The following is a 22,911-nucleotide window of genomic DNA, read 5'->3' as shown; positions in this document are numbered from 1 at the left end:
AAACTCAAAATAATTTTCATATTTTAATTTTTTAATTTTGTTAAAATTCGTTAACGAATCGATTAAAATAAAACTATCTGATTGTTTTAAGATATATTAAAATGGAAATATAAGGATTTTAGATTATTACAGTTTTTACCCGATAGGTTTTTTGTTGAAATAAAACATATATATCTACTAAAAGTATACTGAATATCACTAGTATTTATGGAAAAAAATATAGGTGGGCATCGACTATTTCGGTGATTTTGCCCGACGGAATTTTGTAGAGTATGAAATGCCACGCCTGGCCGAGATTCGAACCCAAGATCTCCTGATGAAAGGACGAGACGCTACCACTCCGCCACGGAGACCGGTTTTTTGTGATTTTTTTTTTTTTTTTGTTTGATCGGACCTCCTAAGGATCATGCTTGCATTGTTTTGACTTCTTTCTTTTCAAAAATTATATTTCCTATTTTCTATTATCGTTGTGTTTTACTACTAAAACCAAGATAACAAATACATAATAAAAAGAATGTATGGTTTATATGAACTAAATTTTAATTCTATGTATTTATATTATATTCGATATACTATTAATATCAAATTACATCCATTAACTAATTCTCAATTCACAGATTTTCACTTTAGAAACGTAATTAGGAACTTCAAAAATAAATTAAAAACGTTTTCCAGAAGAAAGTAATGAATATCATACTAATTTAAATTTAATATTTCTAAAGAAATGAACGCGTTTCTAAACCCACACCTTAAAATAAATATTGAGATTAGGGTTGCAATATAAAACAAAAAAAACATCTTTATTAGCATTTTCCTATTTAGGCTGTATAAATATATTATATAATAGTAATTTTGTAGTTAATTTCCGCGGCGAGCGGAGAACCACAATCATTTTTCGCGACGTGTGGTCCTTCTCGTTACGTTGGACGTTAAAAACGCTTTCAGCTCCGCACGGTGGAGCGATATGATTCGGGCCCTGGAGCATTCGTTCCATGCACCTCAATACCTCCTCGGAATGATGGACGCATATCTGAGGAACTGGGGTCTCATTTACGAGACCGCGGCAGGCTGGCGTAGGACTGCGATCACGTCAGGGATGGCGCAGGGGACGATTCTCGGCCCCGACCTTGGAATGCCGTCACGATGGCTTGCTGAGGGTGGAAATGCCAGAAGAATCTGCCTTGGTTGGGTACGCTGACGATGTTGCGCTACTTGTCGCAGACCGCGACGTGGAGCGCGCCCAACTGAGGCTCAGCCGAGCCTTGCACAGAATCGGTGCGTGGTTGGACGACCAGGATTGTCTGTAGCCCTCAGCAAAACGGAGATCGTGGTTCTAACGAAGAGGCGTATCGACACTCTTCTCTCCCTGCCGGTCGGGGTAGAGGTTTTCGAGACCAAGCTGGCCGCAAAGTACCTCGGTATGATGATTGACCGGAAACTCAGCTTTGAAGAGTCGCCGACAAAGCTGCGAGAGCCGTAACTGCTTTCAGCCGGCTCATGGCGAATGTCGGCGGACCGAAGGCCAGCAGACGGCGATTTCTGATATCCACAGTGCATTCCATCCTGTTATACGGGTCGGAATTGTAGGCCCAGTTATTAAGAACTGCAAGAAACCGGAAGCGGCTCGCGCAGGTGCAACGCACCGCAGCCTTGCGAGTCGCTTCCGCGTATCGGACGGTCTCCGAGCCTGCAGTACTGGTGGTCGCCGGCGTCGTACCCATTGCTATTTTGGCAAGGGAGCGCCAGGTGATCTACATGAGGCGACGGGCAGGCGAAGACCGGGAGACCATTGCCAACGAGGAACGGACTCGCACGTTCCTCGCATGGCAAGAGACCTGGGACCACGAGACCAGAGGACGATGGACCTCAAGGCTTATCCCTCTGGTCAGACCGTGGACTGTGCGGCGGCATGGAGAGGTGGAGTACTACATGACCCAATTTTTAACGGGTTACGGGTACTTCCGCGCTTACCTCCATGTCATACGGAAAGCGCCGTCCCCCGACTGCCTCTATTGCCTCGGTGTACGGGACGACGCTGAGCACACCGTTTTCAAATGTGCTCGGTGGGTGGCAGATCGAGGAACACTAGAGGCGGATCTCGGAGCACTGAGCCCCCATAATGTGGTTGCGATGATGCTCCGTAATCTGAGCAGCTGGGAAAGTTTAGCCCGATTCGTCGGCAACATTCTCAGGACCAAAAAGGTTGACCTGGATAGTCCTGAAAAATAGGTAGTACCTAATCAGGCTAGTATAGGAGGACTCGACCGGAAGTAATGTGTTAAACGGTCGAGTCCGGTAGAAAGGGGGATGGTTTTAGTCGGTAGTCTGCTGATAGTGATTGGATAATACCATCAGCGGGAGTCCGACACTCGGTGCGTAAATGCATTTCCACCTCCCTCCGCAAAAAAAAAATATTATTTTATTTTATTTTTTAATAGAATATTAAATAATCTAAACCGGATGGAGTATTAGATTAGAATTTAAAATAACTTCGAGATAGGTAGTTTTAGACGACGAGTAATGTTTAACGTTAAAATCAAAATGTTAAACTACATGTTTTGACTACGATAAAATTAATTACATATAATAAATATGTAGTATTAATTTTTTTTAATAAATTGAAGTCCTGACATCAACATCAGTTCGACCATTATACATCTTACGTTAAATTGATAGCTTACTTATTTAAATATATCGGAGTGTAAAAGGTAACCGCAACATCTCGTTTAGTTCCGATTGTATTTTATAGTTAACGTAAAAAAAATTCAATTAGTCCACGTCATATAAAAAAACACACAGATAGAGATAGTGTGTAACGAAGTTATAAATTAATTACCGAAATTAAATTAAATTACTTTGATTGGTATTAATGAAGATTATTTACCTATATGTATATAATAGAATATAATTAATTCATAACTGTTTAAAAATAGTCGTTATTAAAAGTAACTTTATCTGCTACAATTTTTTTTTGCCGTCTTTAACAGAAAATACGGTTTAATTTTTTTGTTTTTACTAATAGGGAGATACTATCAAGAAATAACTGGTTTTCGATATTAGCGTCATCAGTTTTTAAAACTATATTTGAAAGATTAAAATTTACATTAAATATATTATTAAACCCGTTATAAAGTGCATCGATAAAATATTTACGTATAATAATGTACTAAGGAATCTTAAATAATGAATAAAATTATTCGTTACCTAATTTATTACAGAAATATAATACAAATTAAAAATTTATTTAAGAAAATTAAAAAACAAACAAGCTTTTATGTTTTCATTATCTGTTTTCATATTATTACTGCCTGTATTTTTTTTTTTTTTTTTTTACTTTTTCTTTCCCGACATCGTAGCTCTAGAGCTACGCTGGAAGAAGTAAAGTATGATAATCGGTCAAAAAATGGAGTACGGGTTTTTTTTGCGTTTCTCGACGTTTCATGACCATGGGACCCCAAAAAGGGGGGGTAATGTTTTTTGCATACGTGTACATGCGTTGATATGATTGTAGCTTAGAGAAATTAGAGAAGCTTAGATGAAAATTAAAATAGAGAGTTAATATTATTAAAATAGAGAAGCTTAGATGAAATTTTTACAGACTCGTATATACCAGGCGACTTTTCTGTAAAATTTTGGGGTCTTTTTTAACAAAATTTTGCAAATATATTCCCGCTGTACATTAAGCTCGGTATATACGTACATGCTTATGTAACCGTTCAAAAATGGTTTTCCCCTTCCCCAAAAATCGATAAAAGCTATATTTCTATTTATTGAATAGTTTTAACAGAATCTTTTTTATGTTTACCTAGGTTTAATAGTATTGCAAGTGACCTCCAAAAAATAAATACTTTGGGTACGATATTTCGGCTGGGGGAGCCGATCGAAGTTTAAAAATATCGATTTTTTTAAAGCTTTTCTTGATTTATTTTTTGGTAAAAGTTTAAATAATAAACTTTTAATCATAATATTACGATAAAATTTCATCGCAATTCATCCCCCCTCCCAAAAAAGAAATCTTAGGTAACATTTTATTGGTTGTACGTTTTTCAGTGGAATTTTTTTTAGTTTCTTCCATTTAACATAGTAAACTTAGAAAAATCAAAAATCTTTTTTGGAGAAAAAGATTTAGGGAAAAAGAATAGCGATTTTTTTGAAACGTTTAACATTTTTGATTTAATTTGACACGTACGCTGATAATTTTACAATAAAATTTCATCGTAAATTTACCCCACACCAAAAAAAAAAAAATTAAGTAAATTTTTTCACGTATCATTATTTTTTTCCACTATAAAAGAATATGCCAGAACAGTAAACTTTGTGGTCCGATTTTTTTATACGTTTGAATTTGTCGATGGACTGAGACTCAAAGATATGTTTTAGTGGGCTGTTGATATCGCCCATCGGGTTGGTGTAGCGGGGAACGCATCTTCGCAAATCAGCTGATTTGGAAGTCGAGAATTCCAGCGTTCAAGTCCTAGTAAAATCAGTTATTTTTATACGGATTTGAATGCTAGATCGTGGACACCGATACGGTGTTCTTTGGTGGTTGTTTCAATTTACCACACATCTCAGAAACGGTCGACCTGAGACTACACAAGACCACACTTCACTTAGACTCATACATATCATCCTCATTCATCCTCTGAAATAATACCTGACGGTAATTCCGGGAGGCTAAACAGGAAAAAGGAAGGCTGTTGATATCGCTGCCTACGTACAAAGAAATTGCCACGATGTGTGTAAGCGATTGATTGATATTATGTTTCCCGTATTTTAACTCTTTTAACTTTATCTTCGATCTATTAAAATTGACGTATTTTTATACGGATTTGAATGCTAGATCGTGGACACCGATACGGTGTTCTTTGGTGGTTGTTTCAATTTACCACACATCTCAGAAACGGTCGACCTGAGACTACACAAGACCACACTTCACTTAGACTCATACATATCATCCTCATTCATCCTCTGAAATAATACCTGACGGTAATTCCGGGAGGCTAAACAGGAAAAAGGAAGGCTGTTGATATCGCTGCCTACGTACAAAGAAATTGCCACGATGTGTGTAAGCGATTGATTGATATTATGTTTCCCGTATTTTAACTCTTTTAACTTTATCTTCGATCTATTAAAATTGACGTAGAATTTGTGAAAGAATATCTTTAGGTAATTATAAAAATTATAAAATTCAGGGTGTCAGTACTATTTTGATGAAATTTATTTGACTGTGATGTCACGTTAGGTAGTTATTCCGACGAGTGGGATTTCAATTTACGATAATAACGTATCTATATTTCTCTCCCTTGTTATTTTAAGTCCGAGTAAAATGTTTCATCCATCGAACTACTTGCAAAACAACGGTGCAAGACATACTCGGGTATGAACAAGAAGGAAGCAAATGACCTTCTTCTGGAACGATGGCAAGAGAGTTGGAATGTCTCACTGACTGGAGCGTGGACTCGTCGGTTGGTCAAGGAGGTCAGAACATGGGTCCATAGGGGATTCGGTGAGGTCGGTTACGAGATCACTCAGTTCCTGACGGGCCACGGCTTTTTCCGGAGTTACTTGTACCAACGCAGAAGGGCCGATACAAAGCATGTCTGTACTGCGTGGATTGTGATGATGTAAAACACACGGTCTTTTACTGCCCGAGATGGGAGGTACAAATGAATACCCTACGCCACCAGGGTCCGATTTTATTGAGAAAAACTTGGATGAAGAAGGACACTATTATTCACCACAATTTGGATAGCATGAAGATGCATTAGCGTGAGTTAAGTCTACGGAATATTTCCTGGAAGATAAAAATGATTTCTCAAAGAGATGGGTACTGAATCCATTAAGTGAAAACGTTGTTACAGCTGCTAAGTTATCGGTTGAGATTCACGACTGGCTCATCGAAAGGTCTGCCGATAAAACGTTACGATTACAATTCACATCTGAATAGATACTGTTTGGCTTACTCATGGAAGTGAATATGGAAATTTAGTCACAAAAGCGTTGAAAATATTAATCCTTTTCGCAAAGTCTTACCTCTGTGAAAATAGTTTCCGCCTACGGTTGCGCTAAAAACTAAATATATATACGAATCGTCTTTTATCGCTTTGAAACAATTTACTTTTGTGTGTTACTAACATAGGTCCGCGTATGGAGAAACGTTTAAATGAGAAATAACCGCAACCGTCTCATTAATTTATTTTCTTTACATGTGTACTTCTAAATGTAAGTAAAATGTTTATAATAAATGAATTTTTTTCTCATAAAATGATTTCATTATTGTTTACGTGTAAAGTTGTAGGCTAATTTCGCGACCCCCTTTCATATCACCGCGACTTCCAGGTTGAGAAATCTAGATTCCTATTTGTGGAGGCGACGTAACGTAGAAGATTTAATTCGATCAAGTATGACGATATAAACAAATTCTGGCCATCGAGTGAACCGATGCATAAGATTAGGTTAGGTTAAGTCAACCCTTTAATCCACCGGGTTGGTCTAGTGGTGAACGCGTCTTCCCAAATCAGCTGATTTGGAAGCCGAGAGTTCCAGCGTTCAAGTCCTTGTAAAGCCAGTTATTTTTACACGGATTTGAATACTAGATCGTGGATACCGGTGTTCTTTGGTGGTTGGGTTTCAATTAACCACACATCTCAGGAACGGTCGAATTGAGAATGTACAAGACTACACTTCATTTACACTCATACATATCATCCTCATTCATCCTCTGAAGTATTATCTAAACGGTAGTTACCGGAGGCTAAACAGAAAAAAGAGAGGTTAAGTCAACCCATCGGGTCGGTCTAATGGTGAGTCTCGCAAATCAGGTGAAGTCGAGAGTTCTAAGGTTCAAATCCTAGTAAAAGCAGTAACTTTTATACGGATTTGAATACTAGATCTTGGATACCGGTGTCCTTTGGAGGTGGGGTTTCAATTAACTACACATCTCAGGACTGTACAAGACTACACTTCATTTACATTCATACATATCATCCTCTGAAGTAATACCTTATGGTGGTTCCGGAGACTAAACAGAAAAAAAAAGTCACAGACAGTATACACCGTCTTCAGAACGCTACAAATGAACCTCTGATATGTATAATTCATTTAAAAATGAATGATTACTGCAGTATTATCATTTTTGAAATTGCGATCCAACATTATATATCCTTAATTCTGTTTAAAGGTAAAGTACACGACACTTTTCAATATAGTTTTGAATTTGTATGGGTTATATAATAATAGTACTGTAATAATATTAAAACATACGTGTATTTTTATTACCTATATAAATGAGATTGTCCATGTGTTTGTTGGTAAATATGTATTTATGGACTGATATTCGCTTAAATCAAAGAAACTGCGGGGATGATTATTTTTTCAGTTGATACTGAAATTTGAGTTGATAGTTTTTGGGGTAAATTAATCCAAATAACTCTCTATTATTCGGTGAGCCGTAAGAATTAAAACTTTTACATGTCGTATTTTCAACATCAGAATCATTCTGGTAAGCTACCCAAAGGCATATCTCTTGTAATATTTTCCTCTATTCTAGCCAAACTTTTAATATACTGACAGCTCTTATTTCCTTTTAGATTATCTATAATTTTTTCTTTTTTCCAGCTTCTAATTATTCTTCTACCACTGTTTTAATCACTTCTTCTGCTCTCGTGACATTTCCTGACAAGCTTTCCTGTACTGAATTATTTTGATTAAGCTTTTGTTCTTCATTAGTTATTCATTATTTAGTTTTTCTGTCCGTTTAATATTTTCCGATCTCCACCACGCCTAACCTATTTTAAATGTCTTCCGCCTTTCTTTTTCTCATTTTCTCCTCATTGTCGATATGAATATCCTCTCAAAACATAAGACTTACTTATCGAGACGTTTTTCAATACTAACTCCATCTTATTACATATACTATAATTGTTTCTTTTTTCCTGATAACTGTAAAGTTAATAATAACTGTTAAACGCTTTATTAACCATCGTTATCCTTGTTTTTACTTCGTCTTTGTTTTTGCAATCTTCTTTAACATGGTTTTTCACTTGTTCAATTCATTTTTCTTTTATGTATTCCTTGATTTTTATTTTCTTCTCTCGTAATTTTATTTTTTCTAACGTTAAATTTTATACCGTATTCTGCCATAGTATCTTCAAATTTGAATCACGTGTTGAATGCGCTGCGTTTCATTTTAAAAAAAAAAAAACAAAAAAAAAAAAACAATATCATCTACGAATCTTATACAATTTATTCTCCTTCATCTTATAATGTTTCTTCCATCTTCTTTTAGAAGTGTTCATCATGTTTTATTTTTCGACGGAATTTTTCATTAATATCAATATTTTAAGTCGTTAACTAAATCATGTTCCGTAAGAAATAATTACACGGTTTTCATGGAAGAAAATTAAACAATGGCCTAAGTTTTATAAAGGTTTTACATATAAAGACAATTACAGTATTCCAATTTGTTTTCTTTATCATGTTAATTAAACTCCATTTTTATTTTCTCTCTCTTTCTGCAAGAATGTCCAAACCTGTTCTGAAAATAATTGCAGAATAAACTTATTTCAACTAGACACATCAATTTGCACAAATCGTACTTATCTTTAAATTAAATATTAATCATTAGGTTCATTCCACATAAACGAAAAATAGATTTTTTGCACTAATTCTTTAAGTTAAAAATTAAATAAAATAAATTTTAATTTAAAAACTCAGGATGCATTTTTAAAAAAAACCAAACGGTGAAAATGGAACTTGATACTATTTTCCATGTTGTTTTCAAAAATAGAGGCTTAATAAATTTTTTAATAAACCTTTTTTTGTAATTTAGTAACTGAGGATGGATTTTAGCAATTAAAACGATACATTTAAAACAAATTTAAACGACGAAAATTAAAACAAATAGATTTTATTTTTGACTGATGTATTAACTCACCACAGAAACTTACAAGTTCATTTGCGGAAATTCGAAAATGGAAATTTGTGGCGTACGAATAATCCTTGCCTGACCAGGATTTGAAGGAAGCGGATTTCTAACGAAAACTTTTTTTTTATTTTTAAACGACGATTTTTCTTCCTTTACACTGAGAAACAATTTTAGTAGATTAGAATTGAAAATGATAAAATCTAATATTTTTTTTCGAATTGAGGGGCTATCTTTCCAGTTAAACAACCACAAAAACTGATCCGAAGAAAATCCAGTACCGCTTGTATATGTGTTATACAAAAACAAAATATCTCTCCGTAATTAATCGACCGCTAATTATAATAATAATCATCAATATCATTATTTTTAATTTATAAGAAAAGTGGAAGTCGAACCCATAAGGCCGATCTTTGAAAAATTACAACCGTAGATTTTTTTTTTAACAAACAAACAGAAATATAGTTTTAATTTATATATTATAAATTATGAAATTTAGTTTATTAAAAATAAACATTCGTTTATAATAACATACTAAAAATACATTTTTCCAATAAATCAGAATTATTTTTCTTTTTTGCCTACGGTAATGAAGAAAATAAAGAATATAATAGAGAATGAATTATAGAATGTAAAAAAAATATGTTGAGATTTAAATATTAGGCACTGAAGAAAAATGAATAGAATATAGCATCAAACCGGTTAACAGACGATTCAAAAAATAATTTTTTCTTAATTTTTGTAGGAAATTAAAAACATTAATTTTGGATTGTCGCTTAAAGGGAAGTAACAAAACATTAAAGAATATACAAAAACTAGGAGGAAGTTATTTTTTGATCGATAGATTTCTGCCCGTATCACATACTACATAGTAAATCAAAAATAGAAATCCACTTGTTAAATTTTTTACTTAATTTAGAAATTCAGGTGAGTGCTATGAACTAATACACAAAATAAATGAATTGTTATTCAATAGTCATTGTTTTTAATAGGAAATAGGAAAAATGTTTAATTTAATAAACGTTAAGCAAACGAACACCCGGGCTTTCTTAGAAAAACACAAATTATTCAAAGTAAAATCTACCTTATTAAAATTAGAGTTTAATTTTAACAATTTAATGAATAACATTTGCAGACAAATTAGTGTGAAAGCGACATAAGGACTATAAATTCAACATAAAAAACGACGACAAGAATACAAAAAAAGTTAATTACAAACTGTCTTTTAATAATGTAATTAATGTTGTTTTAATTAACGATAAATAAAATTCAGAATTAATTATAGTTAACGTAAAATTTTAAATAACAATTAGCGTAAAAAAATAAATTAATAATCAATAAGACTGTTCTCAACAGCCATGTAATATTGAAAAAGTCAAGATTATTTATATTTTCACGGCGAATATACCTAGAATATCATATTAAAGGGGAAATTACGGTGATCGTGTCAGATCGCCCTAACCATTTTTATCAAATTTGGCTCAAATATTTCTGTAAATGGGGCATTGATAGTATTCATTTTTTTTCAAAATTCGTAAAAGGGCGGAGGGGTATTGCGAAAAACCCGATTCCGATTTTCTTTAGAGGAATTTTAGAGAAAACTTTATTAAAGCAAATCTGTTACCAAAAATACATATATATATATATATATTTTACCAAAAAATTCGTACATAAATTTTCAAAAAAATCAATCCCTTGATCTCAAATTGATCAAGGGATTGATTTTTGAGGTGTATGGGATTGATTTTTGAGTTGTATGGGATTGATTTTCAAAAAAATCAATCCCATACACCTCAAGGTAAAGTTCCGACAGCATTGCGTTAGGAGTCTTTCCCTTAAGTAAATTACTGATGTCGGTTGAACATAGCAACCGCATCAAGGAACTCCCACATGGTCCGACAGTGCGGCTTTCGCCACATTAACTCGCCGCTTGTGAGTGGCCAATTTTCCCCTTAAACTCTAAGTCGAGGGTGGCCCGGTCTCTGGCTCCCCCCCCCCCCCAAGAGCAGGACAATAAAACATCAGCTATTCATTTGACTGGATCTCCCCGTAGACGCACAGCTCATCAACCGCCAGGCAGAACCGAAAGAGATACTGGTTCAAACTAACATGGTTGGTGAGCACCAGGGCACCCGCTGCCCTTAAAAACGAACTCGAGGCATACCATTCCCCCAGATCCCGTATAAACTTGTACAGGAATCATCCCTTAATCGTGGTGACTCATTCCAGAGGCCATGCTTCCATTGCGAGGCTCTGCAGCCTCTTCCGCAGGCGGGAGATGGGCAACTGAACGAAATTTAGATCCGGTGCATTGAGATCACCGTTCCGCTCCGGTACTGGCCCGACCCGAAACCGCATTCTAAATACCTCGGCCTCATCGCAATTTCCACATGGTTACCCAAACTTTCACCACTAAATCGATTGGGAGAGCCTTTCCCTATACGGTGGTAGCCTCGTAGGAGGTTGTTTTAAAAACACCAGTGCGTACAATTAAGGCCCTGTGCTAGGCACTCTATAAATTTTGAAGAAGTGATCTATTCAAAACCAACCTATGCGCCCAAACGGGAGCCGCGTAAAAGATCATGCTTTCGAAGACACTTCCGTAAACTATGTACATTTGACGGCCAGACAACCTATGTCCATAGTCCTTCCGAGCAATCCTAAGTTTGTGCATTACTGAGAGGGCGTCCGTGGCTACTTCCCTAATATAGTTACTAAACAACAACTTCTCAACAAACAAAATACCTTCCTTGGTACTTACGAACTCTCACTCGGCTGAATACACAGCCTTTATACTTAATGTGGGGGTTTCGACCCGACTTGTCAGAACGTCGGCCTCCAGCAGCTGCTTCGCCTGCCGCTCACTTATGTCTTCCAAGATGACACCGTGGTTCCTTGTTTTAGTGACTCCGAAGACTTGGATCTTTTCCCTCCGCGGGTCTAGAACTTTCATCAGGTTTAGCTCCGTCGCTAACGATGAAGCCCTCGGACCGGGTTTTAGCGGAACCACCTTAACGGTAGCCCACTTAATTTTAGCCGCCTGCGGCTGAACTGGCAGCAGGCCAGCGCACAGGCGCGGCAGCCACTGCGGCGAAGGAGACAGGCTTTTTACCCTTCTTCTCCACCCGTTTAATAACTTGTGGAGTTTACCCAGAGCCTCACCCGTCACCGGGTTGAAGCCCCTGACTCCACAACCTGATCTACCTTGCCGGACAGTCGTGAAACGACTGAGTCCAAAGCAAGGTTGGCACCTCGGAGTCCCTCACATTTTAATGCCAGATCAGAGACCAACAATGCACATTGACTCAATTAGGAGTCGACAGCTTGTCGACTCCTATTTGAGTAGCAGCTTGCTGAATTTCTAAGGACACTCTCAACTCCTTTTTTTGAGGTTGGTTCACTCCGACCTCATCTCCTCCATCCGCCCGAAACCTTCGGACCCGGAGTTCTCCTGCGTCTCAGCAGGCTTACCTTCCAAAGACCTCCCGCCAAGGGCCGATCACTGCATCCCCATCCTCCACTTCCTTTGACTTCGTGGGGAGCCGCCCTTCGGGCTTGGCTCGCCCCTCCTGCGCGGCAAGGAGGGACGAGCCTCTCTTTTCCGAGCACTCCTTGTGCGGTTCCGGTCGCAGCCTTCACCGCACAACTCGTGACAGAGGTTTCGGCCGGATTTTTTGTGCAATCCGCTTCACGAGGGCACAGCACCTACCCTGTGGAAACCTACGATACCTCCTTTGCGAAGGACCGGGGCTTCTGCGGAGACCTGCCGATTGACCTTCCCCGCTGGAAGAGGTCATCGGCCACCAACTCCTTGGCAAAACCAATCAAGTCCTCCAATCAATGTCCCCCGGATTGTTCCATCGCAGCTTAAGCAAATAACACCGACTGGGACGCCAGTATTATAAGATTTAGAGAAAATTTTACTTAGGCGAATATTTTAACAATATTCATTTATAAGTTAACCTTATAAATGAATATTTTTACAAATACGTTTTTCAAAATTTATTCCCCGCCTCTGAAAAATATGTATACTGGTTTTTGTTTTTTGGCTCTAAGTCTTTTAAATTTTATTATTAAATTTTTTTGTATTTTCCTTTTTTATTTAAAGAGATATTAAAATTAAAGTAGCTTTGAGACCTATATTATACTCCACACAGAAATTAAGAAATCGTCTTACTTTCATGATAGTTTTACTGTATTTTTTAATATTTTTAAACAATTCTTTTTAAATTATTTATTTTCTGTTTGGGATTACTTCTTTACAAATAAATATTTCCTAAATTCTCCCCCAAAAGTAAGAATGCTCTAAAATCAAAAATATTTTATTCAAACTTTGGGAATTTTGATGCTTAAAAACTTATTTTGGTAATCGTGATTTGACCGGCGTAACCGGTTAAGTCACGAAATATTTTGTCAGATTTTTCTTAAAACAACAACAAAACACTGATGTGACACCACATGACTTCCTTGTACGGCTATTAAATTAAACATTTTTTGCTGCACTTCATTTAAACTTATTTCATTTGAAAGTGAGATTCGATCCCCCATTTCTTTAATAAAGTGTACAGTTACACAATTGCATTGTGTTGGACACCACATTGCCTCACCTTTTTTTGTGGTGTCCATATCAGCATTTTATAATAGTTTATATATAAATTTTGTTTCACGTCGCTCAAGTAGTTATGTGGTGTAAGTGAGAACGTGTTGGATCTGTAACCATGGACATATAGGTTCGAATCCGACTTCATATACATACATACATTTATTTTTTAACCTTTTTTTTCTTAATTCATATATATTGATTTATAAATAATTATTAACCTCTAAAAATTTCTGAATTAAAATGAAAAATACGTAAAATGTTATTTCACTAATAACTTCTGATTTTTTTCATATTGTTTTTTATTGTTATTATTGAATTATTATTTATTATAATTTTTTTTTTACAATCAGAGGTTAATAATTATTAATAAATCAATATACTTAACTTAAAAAAAAAAGGTTAAAAAAAGAAAAAAAGAGATTAAGTCTGATTCGAACCGATGTGCCTTCCCCTTGTAAGATCCAAACATTTGATTAATTAAAATTTAATTCGGTTATAACTCTGGAATCGATGAAAGTAAGTACCACTTGTGATATATCGTTGAAAAGCTTCTCAACGAGAGCTTATTATTGCAGTTAAGAAAAGGGCCAAAATCTAATTGTTTTGAAATTTGGGCTTTTTTTGGTACTTTTGGTCCAGTCGATTGTAATCAAAAGGGGAGGTGCACAACCAGTTGTTACAACAGTCCTAAATCCAAAATTTCAACATTCTACGGATAATCGTTTTTGAGTTACAATTAAAAATCGCTGAAATTCAGCGAATGTTACTCACTAGAAAACTATTGCGGCACATTTTTAGAAATTGTTTTACGTGTTTAGCGAGCGAAAGAAGACGATTAGAAAAAGTAAATAAATATTTAAAAAATATATCAAAGTGTCTTACAAAGGTACGGAAAGAATTTCAGAACATGTCTTAATAAAGAAAAAACTCATAAATGTGGGTCCGAAAACGCTTCGTTTTCGAATTATTGCTCGCGAAATTTTTCTTGAGTTCAGCTCAAGGGTGGAATGAAACTTACTGAAATCTTTGGAACATAAATTAAGAAGTAAATTTAAGGTTTCATATGATTTTTGACATAAAAGATTGAATAGAATATATTCCAGAACCGTAAACAAGGATGTATTACACGTAGATTTTCTCAGAACTTTACCAATTTTGTTGCTAAATTGCATTTGTTTTCTGACAATGTAACAAAGTTATTGTAAGTAAAACGTAACAATATTGGGTTTATAACATCAATATTCTGTGTTTTAAGATGATTTTCTAAAAAATTACTGGAAATAAAATTACGGGACCCAAAAGCCACATGAAACCATAATACATACCTCTTAATTTAAGTTGCAAATATCCCGTACGGATTCATTTTACCCTTGGAGCAGAAATTAGGGCGTAAATGTTGAAACATGCAGAAATAAAGAAACTGATCGACATTTTTGAAAACTAAAGGAAGCGATCTTCAGACTGAAGAAAATAAAGCGTATTTTATAATTTAACCAAAAAAAGAACATAAAGTAATTCTACGAATTATTGTGACCGACATAAAAAAATTAAATATCCCAACTTTTAATAAAAATAATAATATTCCCCGATCGTTTTCATTTTTTCTCTTTGGAGTCGTTAGTTATTCGGTGATGCTATTTGCCGTTCTCTTTTGTTGTTAGCTAATCGATCTTCTACTCTCGTCCTAACTAATACATCTTGTATTAGTATATACATCTAGTACATTCTGATTTATGTAATTTATAAATTTTAATATTTGTCTTCCTCTGTAGTTTATACTCTCTACATACCCCTCTATTAGTACATTAACTAAACCCAGATTTCTTAATACAAGGTCACAAAACTACATCGTTTCTTCGTTAACCCGATCGTAAAATAATAAAAAAAATTATATTCGTAACTCTACTAAGGGTAAAAACTAAACAAAAATTTTATAACTGCAAATAATTATATATATATATATATATATATATATATATATATATATATATATATATGTGTGTGTGTGTGTGTGTGTGTGTGTGTGTGTGTGTGTGTGTGTGTGTGTGTGTGTGTGTGTGTGTGTGTGTGTGTATTACTGATAAAATCAGATTTATGTCTTATTACTTTCCGGACCGTTATAGCATACTACGTATAAAAAGTATGGTAATAGTGCCACAAAAAATCTCCTGTTTTTTTTTTAAGCCAGAGATTCATGAAACATGAGAAATGGGAAAAAATTCCACATTTTCGAAATATAAAAAATGTAAATTCTGATCTTTCGTACGTGTGTATAAAACCACGCGCCCGCAAGTGTGTTTTAACGTCTACTTACGTAATCGCTTGATGTCGGTAAGTTCAAAAATCTTCAAATTCGGCACATTAATTTCTATATATCGGGAATTGATATTAAACAGTACGGACACCGAGTCTCAAAACGATGGGAGACCGATATCGTACTTTAGGTCATGTCCAGAGTAAGTTCAGCTAACAATTATTCCTTTTTATCTGAGGAAGATTCAATAAAAAATTATTAAAATTTCCAAATAAAATAAAATTATATCGTGTATTAATATAGAATAATAAATTAAAAGAAAAATTCAGAAATAATTACCTTATTTAACGGTTTAGTTTCCCTGTTCAGTATTTCTAACGGCGCTCTTATACTAGGTTTACCAAGATACCATTCTTCTTGTGAATTGAATTCTCCTAAAAGACGCTCTAAACGTGGAACATTGACGAAATTATCATCATCAAAATGACAAAACCATCTGCACAAAAAAGAAAGAAAAAAGATGATTATATCTTTTTGTATTTTCTAATTACAAAGTTTTGTAATATATAACAAATTACACGAGCCGAAAAGCATTTACCTTTGGTGATTCAGTGCTGTAAAAGATGTACTACTGTACTGATGAAGTATAACCCTAGATTTTATCAGTAAGAGAAAGCCTATACCGTATTCGGGTAGCTTAAAATAACGTGGCCTTTTTGAGAGTGAGTTCGTCATGATTCGGATGAGTCACGTTCCATTAGCGCCGAATCATAACGCGGCCATATCTACACATACAACACTATAATACATTACTTATCACCGTACAATTAATATTTTTTTTCGGTCACCGTATAATTAATTTGTCATACAAAAGTCGATGTAATCAAAAGTTTATATAATGTAATGTCATCTCGGTTATATTAAAACCCTTGATCTTTTCATACCATCATCTTTTGTTCTCGTTTCGATTTTTTTGTTTTTGTTACTAATTTATTTACTCTAATGTTATTCAAAGTTAATATAATGTGTACCTTCAGCCATCCTCTTAAACATACAGAACAATTAGTGCATACTATAAAAGGAGCCCACGTCTTATCTTGATCACCAATTTTACACCGAAAGTACAAACGAAAACCTTTTTTAATTAAAGTTGTAATGTTTTTTCTATTTGATTTTACGGTAAACTCATCACACACATAACAAAAGGCATCCACATCATTTACACGATTTCGAGGCATTACGACACCGCACTGTTAACAAACTGAATACAGCAATTAGACTGAACAAAATTAATTCGTTCCTAAATCCAGTGCTTAATACAAACAACAAAGCTGTGTTTTCAGCTACATGTTTTGACCTGCACAGACATGATTAATCTTGTCCATGAAGGCTCACTCTCACATTATTTGATATGTTATAATATCACGGATACAATATAAATCACGGATCTCCAGGTGGGGACTACTAAGGAAGGGGTCACCGGAAAATTAAAAAATAACATTCTACGAGTCGGAGCGTGTAATGTTTGCAGTTTAAAAAAGGTTGGCAGGCTGGGAAATTTAAAAAGGGAAATGGATAGGATAAATGTGGATGTAGTAGGAATTAGTGAGGTTCGGTGGGAAGAGGAAGGCGACTTTTGGTCAGGTGATTTTAGAATAATTACCTCGGCTTCAAATAATGGCAGGCAGGAGTAGGTTTCATAATGAACAAGAAGATAGGGAAGAGAGTAGAGTATTTCAAAACGCATAGCGATAGAATCATTGTAATAAGGATAAAATCAAAACCTAAACCGACAACGATTTTTATCGTCTATATGCCTACAAGCGCCCATGATGATGATGATGAGGTAGAGTGTGTATACGAAGAGATTGATGAAGCAATTAAATACGTAAAAGGAGATGAAAATTTAATAATAGTAAAATAGACGGAGCATACAGGAAAGTTAAGGAAAATTCTGGGGTACATAAATTAAAATCTAATAATGTGTTAAACAAAGATGGTACACCGATATATAATACGAAAGGTAAAGTCGATAGATGGGTGGAATATATTGAAGAGTTATATGGAGGAAATGAATTAGAAAATGGTGTTATAGAGGAAGAAGAGGAAGTCGAGGAGGATGAAATGGGAAAAACAATACTGAGATCTGAATTTAAGAGAGCATTAAAAGATTTAAATGGCAGAAAGGCTCCTGGAATAGACGGAATACCTGTAGAATTACTGCGCAGTGCAGGTGAGGAAGCGATTGATAGATTATACAAACTGGTGTGAAATATTTATGAAAAAGGGGAATTTCCATCAGACTTCAAAAAAAGTGTTATAGTCATGATACCAAAGAAAGCAGGGGAAGATAAATGTGAAGAATTCAGAACAGTTAGTTTAACTAGTCACGCATCAAAAATCTTAACTAGAATTCTATACAGAAGAATTGAGAGGAGAGTGGAAGAAGTGTTAGGAGAAGACCAATTTGGTTTCAGGAAAAGTATAGGGACAAGGGAAGCAATTTTAGGCCTCAGCTTAATAGTAGAAGGAAGATTAAAGAAAAACAAACCAACATACTTGGCGTTTATAGACCTAGAAAAGGCATTCGATAACGTAGACTGGAATAAAATGTTCAGCATTTAAAAAAAATTAGGGTTCAAATACAGAGATAGAAGAACAATTGCTAACATGTGCAGGAACCAAACAGCAACAGTAATAATTGAAGAACATAAGAAAGAAGCCGTAATAAGAAAAGGAGTCCGACAAGGATGTTCCCTATCTCCGTTACTTTTTAATCTTTACATGGAACTAGCAGGTTAATGATGTTAAAGAACAATTTAGATTCGGAGTAACAGTACAAGGTGAAAAGATAAAGATGCTACGATTTGCTGATGATATAGTAATTCTAGCCGAGAGTAAAAAGGATTTAGAAGAAACATTGAACGGCATAGATGAAGTCCTACGCAAGAACTATCGCATGAAAATAAACAAGAACAAAAAAAAAGTAATGAAATGTAGTAGAAATTACGAAGATGGACCACTGAATGTGAAAATAGGAGGAGAAAAGATTATGGAGGTAGAAGAATTTTGTTATTTGGGAAGTAGAATTACTAAAGATGGACGAAGCAGGAGCGATATAAAATGCCGAATAGCACAAGCGAAACGAGCCTTCAGTAAGAAATATAATTTGTTTACGTCAAAAATTAATTTAAATGTCAGGAAAAGATTTTTGAAAGTATATGTTTGGAGTGTCGCTTTATATGGAAGTGAAACTTGGACGATCGGAGTATCTGAGAAGAAAAGATTAGAAGCTTTTGAAATGCGGTGCTATAGGAGAATGTTAAAAATCAGATGGGTGGATAAAGTGATAAATGAAGAGGTGTTGCGGCAAATAAATGAAGAAAGAAGCATTTGGAAAAATATAGTTAAAAGAATAGACAGACTTATAGGCCACATACTAAGGCATCCTGGAATAGTCGCTTTAATATTGGAAGGACAGGTAGAAGGAAAAAAATTGTGTAGGCAGGCCACGTTTGGAATATGTAAAAAAAATTGTTAGGGATGTAGGATGTAGGGAATATACTGAAATGAAACGACTAGCACTAGATAGGGAATCTTAGAGAGCTGCATCAAACCAGTCAAATGACTGAAGACAAAAAAAAGTTATAATATGTGACTATAAATGATTTAATTCTTTGTGTAGTATTGTTTATTTACAGCTTACAGTTAACAAAGTTAAACAATAAAAAATGAGCTAAAAAAATTCAAATAGGAGCTTAAAATGCTAACTATACGTTAAAAATGAAAAAAATCCTTTAATTAAAATTTAAAAACTTTTCAAAAATGATGCGTGATATGAGTTCATAATCGTTTTCAGCATCAAAAAACGGATTAAAATCATGTATGATATGTTAGAAAACAAAAATTATGTTTATCACTGTAATTGTTAAAAAATAAACAAAACACTACTAATTGTAAGCATATTTCTAAAATATTTATGAATAATGAACAAAAAATTGTTAAATAAGTTTTTTCTTTATTTCCTTAAAGGAATTTTTTTCAGGATACAATAAGTTAGCGATAAGAAATTTAATATTACTTCTACATTTTATGTTGTATTCGGCTTCCCGTTAGTCTTAACAAAGTGGACGCCAGTAAACTCGCCATCTTATAGCCTACAAAATCATCCGGCTACAAAATAATGTGTAGAAGTAATATTAAATTTATTTAAACAAAAGAGAAAAAAAAATATTTCAATTTAAACAAAACCTCTTTTTTCGAATTTTGCCAATTTTAGACCACGAAAAATAATTTTTCTTCTTCTTCTGTTGTTAAATTTTCTTCCAAAATTCTATTATTATCTCATTTATTTATTTCTTCTTTCATTTGGGCAGGTGGGTTTTGTTTTTTTTTAAAGTTTTTTCTTAGAAACCATCAAAATTTGTTACTTTTTTTATGCAGTCTCCCACACAATATTACTTCGAATTTTATTTTCATTTTTTTGAGAACTTGTTTAACTTCATTCTTTTATTTTATTAATAATATTTTTTTATAAAAAAAATATTAAAAAACAATAAATAAATAAATAATTTCAAAAACAACCGTATTAATTTTTCCTGTGTACGTTGCAGTCTGTTTAACAAAAGAACGATAAGTAACCCTCCCAAGACCCGATGAGATGACGATTACATGTATAACACGTAAATGAGGTGTAGTCTTGTATAGACTCAGGCCAACCGTTCCTGAAACGTGTGGGATAATCGAACCCCGACCACCTAGTTGTCCTAGTAAAAGTTACAAAATAACTTTTACGAGGACAACAACCGATTTGCGACGACGAGTAAACCACTACACCAGCCCGGCGGGCTGACAGAATTAATGCGTGTATATCTTTTAATTTTACCGAGCATTTCTTTACATTTTTTCTCTCCTTTTTCCAGTAATTATCATTAATTTATCTTATTTTTTAGTTTATTATAAATAACGACTAACAATATTTTATTACACTGTTATTTGTTATTATTTTCTCAAGTTGTTTTACCATCGGGTCAGTACTAACACGAACACACCGGTCGCAACAAACAACTATATTTTGTATTCGATGTAATCAAAACATTTACAGTACAGGATATAATGGACGATACAATATCGCGTACACTACACTATAATAATAAAATAATAATACATATAGTACTTCTGAGTACAAAGTGCAGACAACATACTATTATAGAAATAATAATGTGCTTCTTCATTTCCTTACGGGCAATAATTTGATTATACACTAGTGTAATATAAAATAATATGTACTTTCGTAGCCGCAGGAGCTACCAAATAAAAATAACGAACTGATACTTTCAGAAAGAATGAGAGGAGAGATGTAAATAATCGGTAATGACTGTGGTAAGGGGGAAAGGGAAATTAAGGTATTTTGTATCTTACGTTCATCCAGTATACCATAATGCACCTCACCTTACAAGTCGCGTTATAAATAGTAACGGGCAGCATAAGCGTAAAATCGTCGATCAAGTAGTGCAACGCTATAAGATGACAGGTGTTTATATAATACCATTCAAGTTATTATTTATCCGTTAGCCTTCCATGTTATCGTATTAAATGTACGATTTATATTAAATTCCTACGCGGTATACGATAGAATTAATTTAATCTTGTTATCAAAATAATAATTAAAAGTAAGTACATGAAAAAAGAAAATAGATTAAAAAAAACTTGAGTAAAATTTAAAAAAAATATATAGTAACAAAAAATGTAGAAATAAAATATGGATAAAAAGGATTGCAGAAAAACTTTGAAAACTATTCAGGTTGATAGAATAACTTTTAAAAAATAAATCGGAGAAGAGAAAAGTTTGTAGTCGAATAACGTAAAATTAGAACCGAAGCCGGCGATACATACGTTAAAATTATATTAAGACGTTCAGGATTAGTAAATTTTCTTCTGAAAGAATTTAAAAAAATAAGAACTGTAAAAAATGAAAAGATGACAAAAGCCTCAACTGATTTCCAAAATTGTGCGATTTGATACTGCTCGATTATAATCTTTAAGCTAACACAAAGTAGATATACACCGACGATTCGCAAACTATCCACCTACTCAGAACAAATTCGTCGCCAAATTCTTAAATTTAACCTAATTTACGGTCAGATATCATGGAAACATTTCGATAATCGAGAATTTTTTTTATTTTTCCCCTCACCGGACCGGATTCCACAACAAAGCATGACACAGTCCGGAGGTGTCCATTTAACGAGCCTCCCCGCCTACCGGCAGTAACCGGCAGGACAGGTCGCCTCGCCGATTGGATCTTATGTTATCGCCTGCCTCTAACCCTAGGGGAAAAGTTACCAGGCTCAACTATACCGTTCCTGTTCCCACACCCTAGCAGCCGGGACTCGGTCATGATGCCTTCTTGCTTCTAACAGAAACACCCAAAAGGGCAACCCCGCCAGGACTACAGTCTTTTCCATTCTCCCCACAAGAGAGTATTCGAGCCTCATCACTGCCATCCATCTGTGCAATCACAAACGGATGGCAGCTCAGTAGAGAGCTGTCCCTCATCCCCTCGTCGCTCCAGCCGCTCGATCCTTCAGTCGAAGGATCCGACAAGCAAGCAAGTGGAAAAATCTCATTACCGGGCTGTACAACCTTCCAGCGTGTGGCTCTCCGAACCACAGACACCACACCTCCGCTAAGTAGGACATTAGGCCCGCTGATGACCCTCCTAACAGCAGTTTGGTGTGGTCAGGACCCGTGCATCCAAACGACATATGTCCCAGGCCCCAACACCTGAAGCACTGGTTCCCAGGGTCACGCATGCCGACCCGAAAATGTACCCGGCCTACCTTCAGCCGCCGGGCAATCAATGCTTGGCCACCCCATACGTCGTAATGACAGCAGTGTTCTGCGTGCTACCAAACGCGAAAATCGGCGTCAAGTCCAACCATCCGCCTCACAGCCACCACCACCTCAGCTTCAGCCACCGTGTCCACAACGTCGTGAATATAGACCGCCGCTCGCCGACCTACTTTGACTGCAGGTCCACCCGCAATCCCGCCGTACCACCACGAATGGCCGTCTTCAGTGCCGCAGCCATGTCGGCACCCCGCACTCGTATGCGCAGTTCGCCCCCAC

At 35.2% G+C, this 22,911-nt stretch overlaps 1 protein-coding gene across 1 annotated transcript in view; it reads right to left on the bottom strand.

The window, feature by feature from the left end:
• Nucleotides 1-22,911, bottom strand: part of fng (Fringe glycosyltransferase) — a 334,450-nt gene that overhangs the window by 56,027 nt on the left and 255,512 nt on the right. The window contains exon 6 of the mRNA XM_075364957.1: nt 16,120-16,276. Within this exon, the coding sequence (XP_075221072.1) occupies nt 16,120-16,276 (157 nt within the window). The remainder of the gene's footprint in view (nt 1-16,119; nt 16,277-22,911) is intronic.

The sequence above is a fragment of the Lycorma delicatula genome, chromosome 4 (assembly GCF_047948215.1).
Source record: "Lycorma delicatula isolate Av1 chromosome 4, ASM4794821v1, whole genome shotgun sequence".
NCBI lineage: Eukaryota > Metazoa > Arthropoda > Insecta > Hemiptera > Fulgoridae > Lycorma > Lycorma delicatula.
This window is presented reverse-complemented; position numbering and strand designations above follow the sequence as displayed.